Genomic DNA, 18,491 nt, shown 5'->3' with positions numbered 1-18,491 from the left:
TAAAATATCGATTGAATTATATGCAAGTAAATTGTTAAGAAAATTAACGATTTTATTTAAACAAGTTAAACTAATGTTGTGGTTGTCTCCTTGAGTAGGAAAGAAAAAACTTGATAATGTTGATAGTGAGAAGATTCAAACTTGAGATGTTGCTCATGGATAGAACTATAAGGATAAATGAAAGATTGGGATATTCTGGTATTTGTTAAAGCTTATAACAAATCTCATTGAAAAATGATTGAAGTATTAAATAAAGGCTCAAATTAGCAAAAGAAAGGGGCTATCAAAAGTTAGAACAAAAAACAGACTATTTATTTATTATTGTTAGTTAATTAAAGAGAAAAATCTGCAATGTCATCGTCTTAGGTTTATTAGTAAAAATTATTTATATTTGTTGAAATTTAATAATATCACTATCATTTATATCTGAAGAAGGCAAACATATATGCATATCTCTTCGGATGAATGACGATCATAAATATGGAGCAAATTTACTAATAAAAAAATGCAGTTAAAATTATGAAGTTTATTTTCTTGTAGAGTTAAGCCATTTAATTTATAAATGATGTTGAAAATTTATTTAATTCCTTGATCTATGAAAAATAATAATTCAATTGAGTTCTTTTTTATTGAATCTAAGTAAATATCAATGCAAAAATAATTTAATATTCGATTTGCATTATTGATGTTAAGAGACTTCGGTTTAATTGTTACGTAGTATATTATACTTTAGGTCTAAAAATTAAATAACTAAAATTTGTGCTTACTCATGCCGTAAATATATTTACTTTTAATTGAAAACTAGTAAACTCATTAAAAGTAAATTAATACAAGTAATGAATATCATATTTACAAAGATGCTTAATAGAGTATTAGTTTACCTTGCATATGTTTGTATAGATTGTTTTTATTTAATGAACACACATTTTAAAATTTTATAAATATCATTGATCGACAATTACAAATAACATGATTGTAATGTAATAATTGACGATGATCATAATTAATAGAGGAGACTTATTTTTTTATTTTTTCATCCTTGTTTATTTCATTTTTTGTTTCTTCTAATACCTTTTCTCCTGCTTTCTCTTTCCCTTCTCCTTTTTCAGTAATAGAGGATTTTTATTCATTAATCAAATTAATAAGTTATTACACAAGGAAACTAACCTAGACAACATAGTGCCTATTTTGTTCCTTTCAAATATAGAAATAACAAGAGGGGTGGGGGGTTAGGTTAAAATATCAAGATTTCAAAAATATGAAGTCCGCATCATTTTCTTGCTAACTGATCCGCTACTCCATTAATTAGCTTTTATATATATACTTGATTGATGACCTTTAGCATGCGGTAGGTATTTACAGTCGTCGATCAAAGTTTGATAGAAACTATCTTTGTTAAATAACATGTTGATGATTTTATAGCAATCAATTTCAATTACTGTTTTTCCTCCTAAATCTAAATTTCTTCGTCTTCATACCCTTTACCATTTATTTCCTTGCACTTTGATTGTCTTCTTCGTTGTCTTTCTCTCCTTTTTCTCCTCTAATAATTTCATTTTCAATTTTTTCTTTCATTTTAAATTAGATAAGTTTTATAGGTAAAATCTTAAAAACAACAAAATTATATTAATATGTGAGGAAAATGCATAAGTACCCCCTAGCCTATACCCGAAATCCCAGAGACACACCTAATCTTTACTAAGGTCCTATTACCCCCTCGAACTTATTTTATATGTAATATTCTACCCCTTTTTGGCCTACGTGGCACTATCTTTGTGGGCCCAGTGCACGTTGACATTTTTTTCAAGATAGTGCCACGTAGGCTGAAAAGGGGTAGAATATTATAGATAAATTAAGTTTGGGGGGGTAATAGGACTTTAGTAAAGGTTAGGTGTGTCTCTAGGATTTCGGGCATAGGCTGGGGGGTACTTATGCATTTTCCCTAATATGTGTCTTACACTTTAGACTAGCCTATTACTATACGATGAAGATATATTGATATATTGAAGTAAAGAATTAGAGTTATACAAAAAATAAAGTATAATTGAACTAACTTATTGAGACACTAATCATATATGACTATGACTTAGCTTATTACTAGAAGGATGACGCCCGTGCATTGCACGGGCCCAAAGTGCCCAACATGTTATTAAAATGAGTAAATTATAATTAAGGATTCTCTGTACAACATTGGTATAATATTGTTACAATACGTGCAAAAATAATGCTAACTAAAATTCAGTTGAAATTGAGATTACTGTCAATCCTCATATTTTTGCAAAATTGAAATTTAGGCAAATGTTTTCTAAACATATGTATAAAAATACCAAAGGTTGCACCTCTCAGTACCGACCAGTTCAATCCTTTGTACATATTTGATTTACAATTGGCAAGCTTCACCATTTGTTTTTTTTTATGAACATCAACCCCAACTTTTTGTAGTTCTATTCCACCTTAAAGTTATAAGCACTCAATCAATATTTTTTAATGGTTGTTGCACANGTTTTTTTTTATGAACATCAACCCCAACTTTTTGTAGTTCTATTCCACCTTAAAGTTATAAGCACTCAATCGATATTTTTTAATGGTTGTTGCACATTCAAATATGGAAGTTGGGTAGTTCTAAAACAAAAAGTTCATTTCTTACTTTGGGCCGCCCAGAGTTCACAATCAAATCAGACCTTAAGTTTGAATAACATAATATTACCTTGATGTTGTATAAACCACTAAGAAAATCCTTTTATTACATTTAACATCTAATACAACAACTTAGTCTTCAAGAGCTCATGCTCTACCTATCCTTATGCTTCTTAATCTGGGGACGTAGAAAGAGCACATACCAAAAATGTCGGCATCTCTTCGTCTCACCTACATCTCATATACAAAATTGTCTCTCGTGAAATACAAAATAAATGTTTGTTTTACTTCTATTGAGGGACACGGAAAGAGTAAAAATACTCAAAAAATTGAATGTGAGAATAAATTAGCTAAAAATGTTTGCGAAAGATAATCACAGACATTTTAGAGCTCATAGTTGGACCAAGCAAAACCTCCATTTTTTCATCTATTTCATTGCCAAACCTTCAAGTGCAATAAGCAAAATACAAGGAACCCATTAATGACCATGCCACAAAATTCTGATGAAAGAATATTATGCTACAAATAAAAGAGAAAACATGAAGTCGATATTACTCTATAAGAAGCATATGACAGCACTCTTAACACAATATTATTATATTGCATACTCAAATTACTACTCCTATTTCACATATGATATAAAAAAGTTTAGGAGTTAGTAGCTACTCTTGAGCAACAAACTCAAGATTAAAGAAAAGAGTTTGTTTTTGCGTTAAATTAATAGTCTTATAGGATTCTTCCATTACCCGGACAATTTATTACTCTCTCATTTCTTAAAATTTTTCTAGCGTCAACATTATTACTCATTTGCTAGATTTCTTATGTTCATTTTTTTCTGAATTGATCAGATGAAAAATATTTTTAACATTATCAATTGTATCTAACTAATATGAACACATGAAACAAAAACTTTGAGAAAGTATGAGATCATATGACAGACTTCTAGAACTCAATCTAGTAACAGAATTTTCAATATTAAAGTTTCAGCTTTTATCCAAGAACAACTGCTAAAAATAAATGCAACACCAACATCACGGTCCATTGCCAAAAAGTTTAAAGGTTCTTAAGAAAATGTGGAATGGTACCTTAAAGGACTTGAGAATTGGAGAGTCTGAAATCAACCTTTTCGCCTGATTCAACCTACTTGTTATTCTGATTTTGTAATTTAAAATTTTTTTCTTTGTATACCACCTCAACTTACTATATTAGTAGCTGAAATTTTTCGAAAATGTAGTTCAAACAACAAAAAGATCAATACTGAAAGCTTACCCTGAATTTTCAGCATTACGTTATCACTTCTAATTTCATGGCAGCGTCAAAGAATTCGGCAACTCAAATTCTTTCTCAATATTTTTTGGGGAAAATACCATATGAAAATTATTTAAAATATCTTATTTATCTCTCCTCATCACTATTCACTACAATTTATTACTTTTCATTTGTCATAACTATTATTATAATTTATTGCTTTTCCTTAAATTCTTCATTTTACCTTTTAATGTCTATAATAATTTTCTTTAAAAAAAAATGTTTTTCCTACTATCATAGACGTTTTTTTTTCATAAACTTTTATCTCAATCAATCTCATTTAATGTATTGTCATAAAAATATTCAGAAAATTAATCTTCTTTTTTATCTTTTTATAATTTCATCACTTATACTATTAATTAATTTTTCCTAAAACCTTTCTTCTTTCATTCATTAAAAATTAAAACACTTCCCAAATTTTGATAAATTTCAATCACCTTTATTTTTTATTAATTGAGTTATACTTATTAGTCATTACAATTGAAAATGGGTTACAAACCTTTTAACCTTCCATTAATTTCCATAAAATTCGCATAATTTTGGAGTTCCTCACTTAATTTCTTTTGAGTTGTAGGAGCTTGAGGTTTCTTGTGATAAAAATAGAGGAAAGTGATGTGCTACATTTTCAAGGAAGCCAATGTTTAAAGGGTATTCTTCACCTTTTTCTTTGTTATTATATTATTTATTCTTTTTTATTTTATATTTTTGTTTTATTGTGATTTTTTTAACCCTTTGAAGACCTGATGTATTTCATTAGAATATTTTAATATGAATCAAGATTTTGGAATATCTAGTTCCTTATTTTTGTAGTTCCTCACTTAATTTCTTTTGAATTGTTGGAACTTACAACTTTTTTTTATTTAAAATGCCGAAAAGGAAAATTTGAGCTTTGATTCTAATTGTCATTGCATAATGCATAAAAACATATATAAAATAAATTTTACCATCATTGTAGTTCCAGTTAAATAACAGGAGCTCAAAAACTAAATATATCTTCTATAGTTGATGCAAAGGAACTTTCATCCATTCAAATGTCTTCCCTGCATAAGAGTTGTGCAAATCAAAGTTTTGACCAAAAACTTGAAGCAAAATTAAGCAAATCTTAATTGTTAACAATATAAACTTATTTTTTTAATATTGTGTTCACATTACTCAAATCAAATACTACTATAGAGAATCCAGTGGCGACTTGTTTATGAAGCTATTAGAACTGAAAATGTTATAACAACGAAAAAACAGAGAATATAATTTACACTTGATTCTCTTATGTCAAGACTTCATCAAATCACTATTCATAATAGAAAGAATTTTCATTTTTCAAAAAATAGAAAATGTGAAGTACATTGGTAAGAAACTTTTGAGTTGAAGGGTTCAAGGAGAAACCACATCTTCTCCTAATTATAAAGCAAGTATTTTAAGAATTTGTCAAACCTTTAAAATATCTCTAAAAAAATCTTCCTACTACTTGGAGATAGGAGTTGATTTCCTCCTTTATGGTGTCTTACACTTTGATCTTTTTGAAAGTAATATTCTTATTTGTCAGATTTAATTAGTAAATGCTTTTGTGTCTGCGGTATGCCACTTTACCTCTTAACCTACAATCTTTGTTTCGGCAATACACCATCTACGATAAATTTCACTGTTAGTTATTTTCTTTTATCATGAGACTAATTATAGTCACTTGTCTTACCTTGTCCTCTGTCAATAATATTAGAACTTCAAGAGACAAAGGTGGAATTAAAAGAAGGAACTTCTTTTAGGAATAAAATGAATTAAAATCTCTATATTCCTTTTCTTAATTATCAAATCAAATAGCTTACTACTTTTTGAACTTAGGGAACATTATAAAGACATGAAATAACATAGAAGACATGAAAATGACACCATTGTAAGAGCTAATGTTCACTGGTTCTAACAGATACTTTAACATTTAACATTTCATGAGTTCTCATTAAATATAGAGGCAACTAATATATTATAAAGAGATGCGGCAGAACGCCATCAAAACCAGATCATTCTTTAGCCACTACATAACATTGGCATATTCATAGACAGTAGAAAATATAACCACTTAGATAATTTCATTTATGTGCTAAAGACAACTTACCATTAAACTCTCCGCAAAGCTTGTCCTGTTGGTACCCTTTAGCCAAAATCGCTTCCCCTTATTCTTCATTTTTCCTGGGACAATGAATCTATTTAGTCATGACACAAAAACAATATGAATTATTTTTCTTGTAAGAATAACTAAATTAACATAAGGGAATCCTGAACGAAGTTGAAAGGCATATAAAATTGAGCTATTTTTGCTAAAGTCTCAACAATAATGCAAAGATATTTTGACTTTCTAACTATTGCACTTCTTCAAATAGCTGGTGTGTGTTAAAAATATAAACATAAGATAAATATAAAGAATCATAACCATAATACAAAATACAAAAAATGTATAGTTTGTACATAATTCTATCATTGTGACACTCCTATTATGTGTTATCATGTTATGTGATGCTCTTCTTTTAAGACAAATTTTCAACATTTTGCTTCTTCACATGATAAGGCAAATGTAATAGTGAGATGATTAAAGAAAGTAAGGTGACGCTGTCAAATTAATTCAACACTGATGCTGCATTGAAAGTGAAAGAGTCCATGTAACGTGGATATAATTCATCAAGTAGACACAAAACAGTCAGCAACTAATTTCAGTGATGTCCAACAAAATTCATATAACATAGCCACCAAGTTGACCATAAAATCCATCAAAACACATTAATGAGGAATTCATCTTACTTCAGTTTTGAATTCCCCCGACTTTCAGTATCTAAGCCACATTTTTACTGAATTTTCTCTTCAAGTGCAGTAAAGTAGCTCAAAGAACAGAAAGCAAAGTTACAACTGACAACTACATCGAGAAAGAGGCTACTATGGACTGTGAATTTTTACATGTGAATCAAAAAATAAAAAATTAAGCTCGCATAACAACGGGTAATATACCAAATTCATATTAAATTTCAGGACAAACAACATCATTTATCATGCCAAAACAGTCTAGTTGTGCAGCTTTTAAGCAATTTGGATACACTTATATCTAAAAATTGGCTAAACTATTGATAAACGTACTATCTAATGCTGGAAATATGACATAGTACAGTGAAAATTGATCAATTTACTACTATCGCTGCATTTTGATACTCCTTGAACAGAGAAACGGATGAAAATAGACCAGCCAAGCTATGCCTAATGACACCATCTCCATCTTTTAACTACTTTTGTACTTGGCTTCCGATTGACGCTGAGCTCAGGTAAAACACAAGAACAATTAGGAGTAAATTGAAATTGTTTATTACCAGTGGTCATATACTCGGGAGCAGCATAACAGAAGGTACCCATTTTACTCTTGATTTGCTCAACTTTGCATTGTAATTCTGTCTATTCATGGTATGGACATATCATAAGAGGACAACATAAATATTGTTAAAACTTGTAGAAGACTAAATTTTAAAGCAGTTTTACATACAGCAGCAAGCAAAATGTTAGATGATTTGAAATCCTGATATATAATTTTAGCTTCTGCGCTGTGGAGATATGTCAGTCCTTTATATTAGCTGCCTCGAGAGTAACCTTCATTCAGAGATTCTATGATAGTGGTTGGAAATAAGCACTCCTCTGTTCAAGATGTAGCAAAGGTTAATTCAATAACATTATAGGGATGATATTAGTGGATGTCCTCAAATTAGATGTGGATTCAAGATTTCAAGTTTATGGATTTCTATAATGAACTAAGTTCATAGTAAAATAATTTTCTTATACATGGTTTAGAAAAAGCAATTGGGTCCCCATGACTCTACATATCATATTGTGGATCCCTTTTTGCATCAAATATGCAGTTATGCTTTTACACGAACTATACTTACTTCTGAATAGATGATTTTCCAAACTTCCTCTGGGCATGAATTCGCACACCAGAAGCATGTGTTCATCTTCTAAGCTAGCTCAGGTAAGTAATTAAGTAATAGACTGAATAAGTCATAACATGACTATCTTATAGCTTATTTCAAATTGAACACGTACATCTTCATTACATTTTTTAAAATTTAGTAGAAATAGAAATTTATAATAGTACCTGATATGCAAATCAAATTCATGACTATCTTCTTGGCTCATTCGTTTTGGATGAACTTGAAGTTTCATAATGAACTTACTTTCAGCAGGGTTATAAGCATCCAGATCATAAAATTCTTCAGTTAAACCATCAGGGGCAAATGATATAGAAACAAATCTCTGAGCCGATTTTTTAATTCCCTGAAGGCGATAACTATTGATTGAAATCTGCATTTTTCCATAACTTTCAGATAAATGAATAAGATGTGTTAAAAATGGAGATTGTTTGCTATTTATATACCGAAACTTGCACTCTATGAAAAATAAATAACTTATCTTACAAAGAATTCTTCATGTTAAACAAAAGTCTTCTTTGTCATATAAGCAAATTATAGTTTATGTTTATCTACATATACATATGTTAGTATTCAACATTATAATTCAACTGCATATCCAACTGGAAAATTAAATCAACTAAAGAGGGAGAAATACTGGACTTTCCACATAGGAGAACGGGTTGTGAAATTAGGGTAACTCTAATAGCTAATCCTCCAGTTGAAAGTGTTTTCGAGAAAAAAAATCAAAATTAAGTTTGATGTACCTAATAATGCTCAATGTTCCCTGCATGGCATCTTTTCAATTTCTTTTCTTTCCTTTCTTCTCCAAGTACCTGTAAACTTAAATGTCAAAGTTACAATCTCTAATACAACAAAAGAAGAAATATAAAAAATCCAAGATTGAGCAAGTTAGCAGTCATAAACAGAAATTAACATAGTAGTCATATATGTTGCAAAACACTTACTTAAAAACAATACTGTATAACAAAAGATTATTCAGTTTGCTGAGGCAAATGAGCAAACACCTTGGATGAGTAATTTTGCATTTGTGAAATAACTTATGAAGAAAAGAAAATAATTAAATTAAATAAGAAGAAATGTACATTCATGTCGTTACTCGATTCGAGATCATCTATTGAGCTCTTAAATTCACCCTCACAGAGAGATTTGAATTTTCTAACTCAAAATTCATCTTTTGAATCTTGATTTTGCAACAACAGATATAAATAACCATTAAACTCTTTTTAGCCGAGAAAATAACATTATGTTCTATTGAAGTAAAAATTCGATAGTGAAAAGTAAAAATGAGACGACTTTGAAGTAAAATTTAAGTTGTAGAAATGACTACCATGGAAATTGCAATGGAGAGAAGAAGAGTAAAGCGGAAGGTGAGAGAGTCGGTATGAATTGGGATATTTCCTTCTTCCTTTTTTGACATAAAATATGTGCTACTCGTGTACAAAAAGCAGTACACATTCCAATGTGTNCTAAAGAGGGAGAAATACTGGACTTTCCACATAGGAGAACGGGTTGTGAAAATAGGGTAACTCTAATAGCTAATCCTCCAGTTGAAGTTACTATTTTAACCCTACTATTTGATGCTATGTGCGTACTGTACACATTTGACCGATTTTAGTTCATTTTTTTGGTGGGCTTCAATGTACAATTTTTATAGCTTTTAGTCCAGCTCTTTAGTGCAGTGTTCGTCCTCCCAAACTCCCATTTCTAAATAGGAGTAAATATATATATACTAGTATTTATTAAATCAAGATAAATAAGAGTGAAATTTAAAATAACAGTGCAATACAAAATTTTAGTATAAAAAGTGAAACGTGATAGGTCAAACTTTAGATCATGACAATAAAAATTTAAGATTAAGACAAAGTCAACATATTATAATATCAATTAAGGTGACATTTTTTATTTGAAAAAAAAGGGATAGATTTTAAGTAAGCATACATTGAATATTAAGAATTATTAGAAAGGAATTTTGTTGTTTGACTACTTTTTTAAATAAAATTAGCGATCGATCTACTCCTTCACAATTTTTTTTATGCAGTTAATTACAGCTTCTAATATAAGAGAATTAAGTTTTACTTTTTTGTTAGGGGGCTTAATAATTTTTAACTTTTAAGTTATGTTACGTTTTTGAGTTTCTATTATATCTTTTTAAATTAAAAAAAGAACTTCATTTATAGTTGATGACGTTGAATCAAACAAATTTGAAACTCTTTTTGTTAACTCATTTAGGCTAATATGTATATCGAATAGCTATAATCTTACTGCTATATGTATATCGGATAACTATAATCTTACTATCGTACCAGTGATGGAAACTACAAGGAACTATGCTTGCCCGTGGTCACCCTACTATATGATGCATATTGTTGATTAATATAAATTACTATCGTCTTCTGTCAAAAGAAGAAGTAAAATAACAAAGGTAAATAAAAATGATTTAGAGATTCATAAGGTTTACACTTAATGCCTTGAAGCTTATGCATTATTTGTATTAAATAAAATATTCGATTTTACGTTTTCACTTTCTAAAATATTGATTTAAACTTTATTTTAAACTTCAATACTTCAGTTTAATAGTTGCACCAAACTTTAAACCATTAATTTAAAGCTCTCAATCCAATATTACTTCATTGTAGTAAATTAGAACTTTCTAATTTTGTTATGAACATATTATAAGCATGTATGTCCATAATTTTATGGAGCAATTCTCACTAGTATGTAACAATAGATCTCAAGTAATGAAATTCTACTTTATGAGTTTTAAACTATAAAATGATAACTTCACAAAATAATTCTTAATTTAATATTTATATGTATTTAATATAAATAAAATATATTAGTTAAGAAACAAATATTGTGTTCATACTAAACAATTTTTAGTTATTGAAAAATAGTTTTACCATTGTATCATAACCTGGGTCGATACCGACACACGTGTTTCACAACTATCCCCATAACGTGTTAACACAATGCATCCATTGGAACACATGATCAATTTTTATTAGCCATTTCTATCCTCGGGCTTTGACCCTTCTTTAGCTCAAGCGTATTATAAAAATGGCAGCACCAATATTGCGACACCTCACTACTCCTTTCCCTTCCTTTATAAAACTCAACCAAACCCCCAAAATTCACTCATTTTTCACTTTCTCCACTCATCCCAACTCTAGAAAATTCTCTCGAGGAACTTCAATTTCAGTTTCAGCCATGGCTTCTGCTACTAAGAAGGTTCGTATTATCTATAATTTTTCTCTATTGGAGACAGATTCAGAATTTAAAGTTTATTATATATGTTAATAACTGTAGATTTGTTTACGGTTCCTTTATACATTTGTTTGTTATAGGTATTGGTTCCGATTGCGAATGGTACAGAGCCGATTGAGGCTATAGTGCCGATAGATATATTGCGGAGAGCTGGTGCGGAGGTTATTGTTGCTTCCGTTGAGAATCAGCTTCAGATTGAAGTAATGTATGGGATTAAGATCGTTGCTGATGCTCTAATTTCGGATTGTGTAGATACTGAGTTCGACCTTATTTCGCTTCCGGTATGTTTGTTGTTCAAGCTCACAAATTAGGCTTTGCTGAATTGAACATTGGTTAGCTGAACAGGTTCAATCTGTCCTAAATTATTTGTTTAGTTCCCGGTGTTAAGTTTGAAATAGCTTTACCTGCATAATATATAGTCTCTCCTGTTAGTTTATGTGTCTTAGTTTGATTGGACACGGATCATTCTCTTTTGAGCCTGCTCGTATTACTAGTCTGTTTGTTCTTTTATCTGATATTTTGGTGGAAGAGTCAGTATAAACTACTCATGAATTATAGAAGCATATGTTCATTATTATGTGATTTAGTTTTAGCAAGACCATTGCAATCACTTGTGGAAGAAGGCAGATGCTATGATGATTATTTTATCATGTCCATTTTTGTGTGTGTCCATGAAAATTGTTAATTCAATTAAAGAGTTAACAGTTTTGCATTACATTATCTTTGTTACTTCTAATGATTTTAAAAGAGACGTGCTAAAAGAAGCAAAAGAGGATGCCTACACAATTCTTGTCCATTTTCCAGATCTTTGTATTGGAAAAGCAAGTAAATCCTTTATAGTTGTATTGGTTAGTAACTGGAAATGATGAATATTGCAAGAAGGATCTCTTCTTACATGTCCTGTCCCTTTTCCTGAGCCAACATGATGTATGATACTTAAATGTTTCTTGATACTCGTCAAGTCTCATTCAGGAACACATGACGATAGCTTCTGTAGTTATGATTCTTTTTTTGGTTAATGTTTTCACCATTCTTCAGGGAGGGATACCTGGTGCAGCCAACCTTGGGAACTGCAAAATTTTGGAAAGCATTGTAAAAAAGCAAGCTGAAAATGGAAAGCTATATGCTGCAATATGTGCTGCTCCTGCGGTAGCACTTGGATCATGGGGGCTTTTGAAGGGGCTGAAAGTGAGCTCATTCATTTCTTTCCCTGCTTAAAATTCAAGTATGTTCTTTTTCTTTTGAAGGGACTGAAAGTTAGAATTGTGTTTTTCCTTTGTTCTTTTATAGGCAACGTGTTATCCATCGTATATGGAGGAACTATCATCTCATGCCATTGCTGTTGAGTCAAGAGTCCAAAAGGATGCGAAAGTTGTGACAAGTCGTGGACCGGCAACATCCATCGAGTATGCTATTGCATTGGTTGAGGAGTTGTATGGAAAAGAGAAGGCTAATGAAGTTTCTGGCCCACTGGTATATTTCCAATCTCATCTCTTCGTTTTATCATAAAAGTGGAAGCAATGTATTGGCATGATGTGGGACATGGTGTTGTAGACCTAAAATTTGGGAAATTCAAGACTTGGATTTGCATCTGTGTCTTATGTTAACATGTATGTGCTGAAACAAGAAAGTATATTCCTGTCTCTTCTATGTATGATTCTATTTTTGGAGGAGATAAACTAAACTGAAATGTCAAAATGTATCCTACTATGCTGCAAAAGAAAAGAAGGTTGTTTCTATTCTATGTGATAGTTATGTGAACAAGTAGCTGGAGGAACTGCAGGTGTTCAACTGATGCATAATTGGCTGAAGGTTGGGGTAGCAAAATCTCTATCTTCTTCTTCTTAGAATCTGATCTTTTGGAGGAGAGTCGAGTGGTTATGACAAATAGTGTTGAAAATCAGAGCCCGGTCTCACCTTTGTTGATTTCTATTCAAGATCAAGATGCAGAATGCAACATTGTGGCCTCATAGCTTTTCTCATCATATATCATCTTGGCCCACTGAATTATCTTGTCCTGATGATTATTTTTATGTGTACAGTTGTGGAAATTAGTTCTTAGCTAGTTCTTCTTCTGGTATTGAATCTTATGTTTGTTCATAGTCCATATTTCTGTCAAAGCTTTTTCTTTTTAGCTTTGGTATCGGAGACCTGCAGATGTTTTCATTTTGCAGTTCTGGTGGTCTGGTATTTGCTCGGTGCCATTTATTTATGAAATTTTGAGATTATTCTTATTCAGGTGATGCGCCCAAATCACAGTGAAGAATTTGCATTTGCGGAGCTTAATTCAGTAAATTGGACACTCACGAGTAAGCCACGGGTAAGATTTTGGCTGAGGGGTGCAGCTCTGTCAGTTTCTCTACACAATCATTTATGTACATAATATAATAATCATATCTGTACAAGTGACCACTTGGATTTTGCATATATTAAGATCTTCTACTATCATGTGTATGTTGATACATTTTTTATAAGTATGTGTATGTTGATACATACATTGTTGAGCTGGCAAATGTTGTAGGAGAACTTTGTGAGTCATAATATATAAGCTCAAAAAGCAAAGGATGAGGTATTCTATGCACATCCATGTATAACCATGTCCCCAGAGTGAAGGGTTAGCAAACTTTTATGCAAACCATCATTAATAGATGTCTTTTTACCTTTGGAAGTAATAGCAGTGTCCCATGTCTAGGTAGAATGTTTAGCTTATGAAGTAACAGCAATATGTTGTACTTATAGTATGTTATGAATTGTTCTTTCGAGTTTTGGAGCTGAATCACCACCATGTTAATATGCAAGTTCATAACTAGTCAAAAAAATATTAAGTTCTTAATATTTCCAATATTATTTAGAGTTACTGGTTTGACAGATTCTTGTACCTATTGCAAATGGTTCTGAGGAAATGGAAGCTACTATTATTATTGATGTACTTCGGCGAGCAAACGCTGAAGTAGTTGTGGCATCTCTGGAAGATAAATTGGAGATTGTTGCTTCCAGAAAAGTTAAACTAGTAGCAGATGTGCTCCTTGATGAAGCTGCTAAACAGTCGTACGATCTCATTGTCCTACCAGTGAGTGCAATCCTCTGAAACTCTGCTTCTAAAGCTCCTTGAAGTTCTTGTCTTACTGTAATATATGAATATGCAGGGCGGTCTTGGTGGTGCCGAAACATTTGCCAAATCAGAAAAGTTGGTTGACATGCTGAAAAAGCAGAGGGAGTCAAGCAAACCATATGGAGCAATGTGTGCATCTCCAGCTCTAGTCCTAGAGCCCCATGGGCTTCTCAAAGTAAGAAGACATACTCATGCTCTTCGATTTTGAAAGTTAAAACTATTTTAAAGCAAGTGAATATTACCTCGAGTACTGTAATTTGTACATTACCTTGGTTTATCAGGATAAAAAGGCCACGACTTAAAGGTCTTGATTGGCCTTAACCTTATTGAGCTAGGCTATATTGGTTCATCTTAATAGGTTTAAAAAAGTAACAGTATTACATTATTAAATATACAAGGGGCCTGTTGTTGCAAGTCTTGCAGCATAGCATGCTTTGCATTACACTATTTATGCATTTGACTGCTTTATTATTTCTGGTCTGTTAATTGACATGCATCCTTTACTTGCTATCCAGGGTAAAAAGGCTACTGCCTTTCCTGCCTTGTGCAACAAACTTTCCGATCCAAGCGAAGCAGAAAACAGGGTGGTGGTTGATGGAAATCTCGTTACCAGCAGAGGACCAGGAACTACCATGGAGTTCGCACTGGCCATTGCAGATAAGTTTATTGGGCACAAGGAAGCATTAGAGCTAGCAAAGGAGATGATTTTCTAAGTATTTACTTTTTTGCCGCTGTGTTCCGTCTTTAGCATCATACACACACCCATAGTTGTAAACTTGTAGTATAATAAACTTTGCTATATCAGTGTGCACTTATAACTTTGTTTGGATGGTTGTTACTCATCGTACGTATTGTATTGTGTTGTTAGTTTAAATACAATGTTTGTTTTGTTAGTTATTTAATTTTTTTTTGTATTGTATCGTTAAATTCATCAGTCTCATTTTTTGTGTAACATTCAGTTTGTTGTGATTGCTTCCTTATATTTTGCCTTTACTTAGGGTGTGTTTGGTTTGTGGAACATGTTCTCCATTGAAAATATTTCTTTGTTTTCTTTCAAGGAAAATAAGTGGATTTTTTTACTTATATTCGGTAAGTAAGCAAAAATAATTATCCTAAAAACATTTATATATAATTTAGATAAATATTACAAGAGATTGGGTGTGGAGATAGGGGTGGTGGGATGAGGGCTATGAGAGTGTGGTGACAATAAAGTATGTTGGAGGGTGAGAATAGATGACACAATTAATGTGAAATGCTTTCTATAAAAAGAAATTCATATTCAAAATTCAAACGCGAGATTTCTAATTGAGGGAGGAACAATCTCATTTACTGCAACACATTCGTCGATGGTTTACAACTAACTGTTGTGTGTGTATTGTTGGCTTGTGGCTTGAAAATAACGCCATGGTTGACTTCTTCTGTGGAATTTTGGAATGCACGTTTTTCCGAAAAGGTTTGTGATGGGGATTACACTTGGTGATGGTCTTCTCCATCAATTTGAGTTGACAAAAAAGGTCCTGATTCTTTCTTATTTTTATTTGGTTTTCGTCGTGTCTGAAGCCTATATTGAAATCTTAACTAAATCTAAATTGCGCATTGCATGGCTCATTCAGGAGTGACGCTTTCAACAAAATTTTCTTTATACTCGACTCGAACTTGAAACCTTTAATTAAGGATTGAACATTCTCATCACCGCACCACAATCATGTTGGTAGGTCTTGACTCTTTCATGAACAAATGCCTTTGCCCTACCACCTTTTTAAGTGTAGGAAAAGACCTGATTATTCCAAGTCTTCAAAATTTGTGCCAATTAATGAATTTCTTTGTAGTTTCATGGCACTACCTAGAACCTAACTCACTGTTATCGACTCCAAATTGGCCCCAATTATAGTCAATTATTCCCTCCCTCCTATATTAATTTACGCCTGCTAATTTTATTAGTGATGCTTTGAAATTTTAAATTTGAGTTTTAAAAATCTGAGTAGTAAGGAAAAATTAAAAAAATAATATAAAAATCTTTCCACTTGGAGTCAGAGGCAGACCCACGTGTCCTAGTGAGGGTGCACGTGCATCCATTAATTTCGAAAAATTATATATATACCTTGAGATAAACATATATTTTATTAGACGTCCAAAGACATTAAAATTATTTGAATGCGCTTGAATCTCATTTACTACTTTTCCACCACTTCACCAAACTTTATCTAGTAGTGGATTAGCCTTATGAACCAAAAAGGACAAAAAAAACTTTTTTCTTTTTTTTGGAGGATAAAATAGTGAAATGTTTACTAGGTAATCTTGTGTCAAAAAAGGTTTAAGCATGCTCATATCCATTGCCAATTATATCTGGCGCATCGCATGTGAATAAAACTTTGTTGGGGTTGAGCATGGTATAATATTCCGAATCGACTTTATTTGCTGAAGAAGTTGAAATTCATCAAAGTAAAAATAATCATTTGATTGTCATAAAGTTCGTGAGATATTTTCTTATTAAGTTTTGTTATAATATATTTATGACCACTTGTGGTTTAGGTCGATAACCTGGACAAAAGGGAGCTAGATACTTAAGCAACTTACTTAGTGTCCCATGTGCTAATTATAATTTCCATTAATTAGAAGATTACTTAGAATTTTGATTTGCATACAAGGCTTGTGTACTCTTCCTCTCTCCTTTTTTTTCTTGTTGATCCAGCTTCACTTCAAAAAATTTCATCTCGTGAACAAAATATTTTCTACCAAATGCGACTCTATTCATCTGAATCTTTTAATTAAGGATAAAAAGAATTCTTATTGTTGTTTCTCGAGAAGTCTTCAATAGCTAGATTGAGAATTCTTGTAGTTTGATTTTAGTTCATGGAATAATTCAACCTTTTCTTGTACGATGTTAAATTTAATTGAGTTGACATCATGTTTGTGTTTGTCAGGTTGAATTATTGAAGCTAAATAACTGATTCAACTACTTGTAACTTGTAAGTTACTCCATCTGTCTCATATTAATTATCAGCGTTACTATATATAAATGTTCTTAAAATAAGATTAACTTAGTTTTGTCGAGATACAGATAAAATAGTTTAAAATATTTATGATTTATGATTTTTTATAAAAATATAGAAAAAATAAATAATACGTACCTATATAAAATGAAAGGAGTGATAAAAGTTGATCATGTCAACGATCGATTAAGAAAAATACTTTAGAAAATAGATATTTTCAGTGTGAATGTATTTATTAAAGCTTTCATTTATGACTCACTCAACCTTACTTTAATCTTGAATTATTCTTCAAGGATTGGGAAAATGCCTTAGTTATTTTACATCTGCAGAATTGTTTAACTATATGGTAAAAAATATGCATTTCTTTTTCAAAAATCTTCATTTTGACATGATGAGTAACTTTTCTCGTGACGTATTTTAAAAAAAGTACAATATATTTGATAAATTTTTAATTTAATACATTAAGATTTAATAATTGTTTTTTTTTTATACAATGTATCAAGTCAGAATAAGAGAGATAAATTAAAAAAGAGGAATATTATATAGATTATAAATTAAAATTAATAATTTTAAAATGCTAAAATTCAGAATCTACATATGAGTTCTGAGCATGTAAAAGTAGAGGAAAGTGGCAATCGTGCGGTACTAAAGCACAATCTCTGTACTTAATTAGTACTTTAATGAATTTTTCTTCTTAATGATTAGAGGGAAGATATCACTATATGTTTTTTTTTTTGATTAATTATGATTAGTATTTGTCTGATACTTCTTCCGTTCAATAATAGTTGTCCATTATACTATTTTAGGATATTCAATAATATTTATTTATTTTATGAAATTAATGGATGATTTTACGCTTTTAATTTTTAATTTACCCTTATAATTAATTAGAAAACACTTTATCAATGAATTATACTTTTTTTTCTGTGTGTGAATTCAAATTTTAATATACAAAACATCATGAAAAATAAAATAAAAAAATGAAGAAAGAGTATATAGAATTTTGTCATCATATAATGATTGGTGCAGCCAACCTTATCTTTTTCCTCTATATATTTTTTCTTTTATTATAAAAGTATATGTTGGGGCAAGTGGATAATAATATTACTACTACTAAATTACTTGTTGAAAGGATTAGTTGAAAAAGAAGAAGAATAAATTAGGTGGTAGACTTAAAGAGTTCAAGAGAATTCAATGATTTCTCATAGAAAATTAATAATT

At 30.9% G+C, this 18,491-nt stretch overlaps 1 protein-coding gene and 1 long non-coding RNA gene across 2 annotated transcripts; one reads left to right on the top strand and one right to left on the bottom strand.

Annotated features, from left to right (window-relative positions):
• Positions 1 to 4,873: 4,873 nt before the first annotated feature.
• Positions 4,874 to 7,949, bottom strand: LOC125876918 (uncharacterized). Its single transcript, XR_007447556.1, has 5 exons — positions 7,857 to 7,949; positions 7,460 to 7,608; positions 7,290 to 7,367; positions 6,053 to 6,140; positions 4,874 to 4,985 (listed from the first exon to the last, which is right to left on the bottom strand). It is a non-coding gene; the product is annotated as an uncharacterized LOC125876918 (long non-coding RNA).
• A 2,967-nt stretch (positions 7,950 to 10,916) lies between these two features.
• Positions 10,917 to 15,210, top strand: LOC125876899 (protein DJ-1 homolog B-like). The gene is made up of 8 exons (XM_049558185.1): positions 10,917 to 11,129; positions 11,246 to 11,446; positions 12,204 to 12,353; positions 12,456 to 12,638; positions 13,405 to 13,485; positions 14,035 to 14,235; positions 14,312 to 14,452; positions 14,793 to 15,210. The coding sequence occupies exons 1-8, from the start codon at positions 10,959 to 10,961 to the stop codon at positions 14,988 to 14,990; spliced, it is 1,326 nt and encodes a 441-aa protein (XP_049414142.1). The 5' UTR covers positions 10,917 to 10,958; the 3' UTR covers positions 14,991 to 15,210.
• Positions 15,211 to 18,491: the final 3,281 nt, after the last annotated feature.

The sequence above is a fragment of the Solanum stenotomum genome, chromosome 9 (assembly GCF_019186545.1).
Source record: "Solanum stenotomum isolate F172 chromosome 9, ASM1918654v1, whole genome shotgun sequence".
In the NCBI taxonomy this organism is placed as follows: domain Eukaryota; kingdom Viridiplantae; phylum Streptophyta; class Magnoliopsida; order Solanales; family Solanaceae; genus Solanum; species Solanum stenotomum.
Note: the sequence above shows the minus strand (reverse complement) of the source record. Positions and strands in the feature narration are given on the sequence as shown.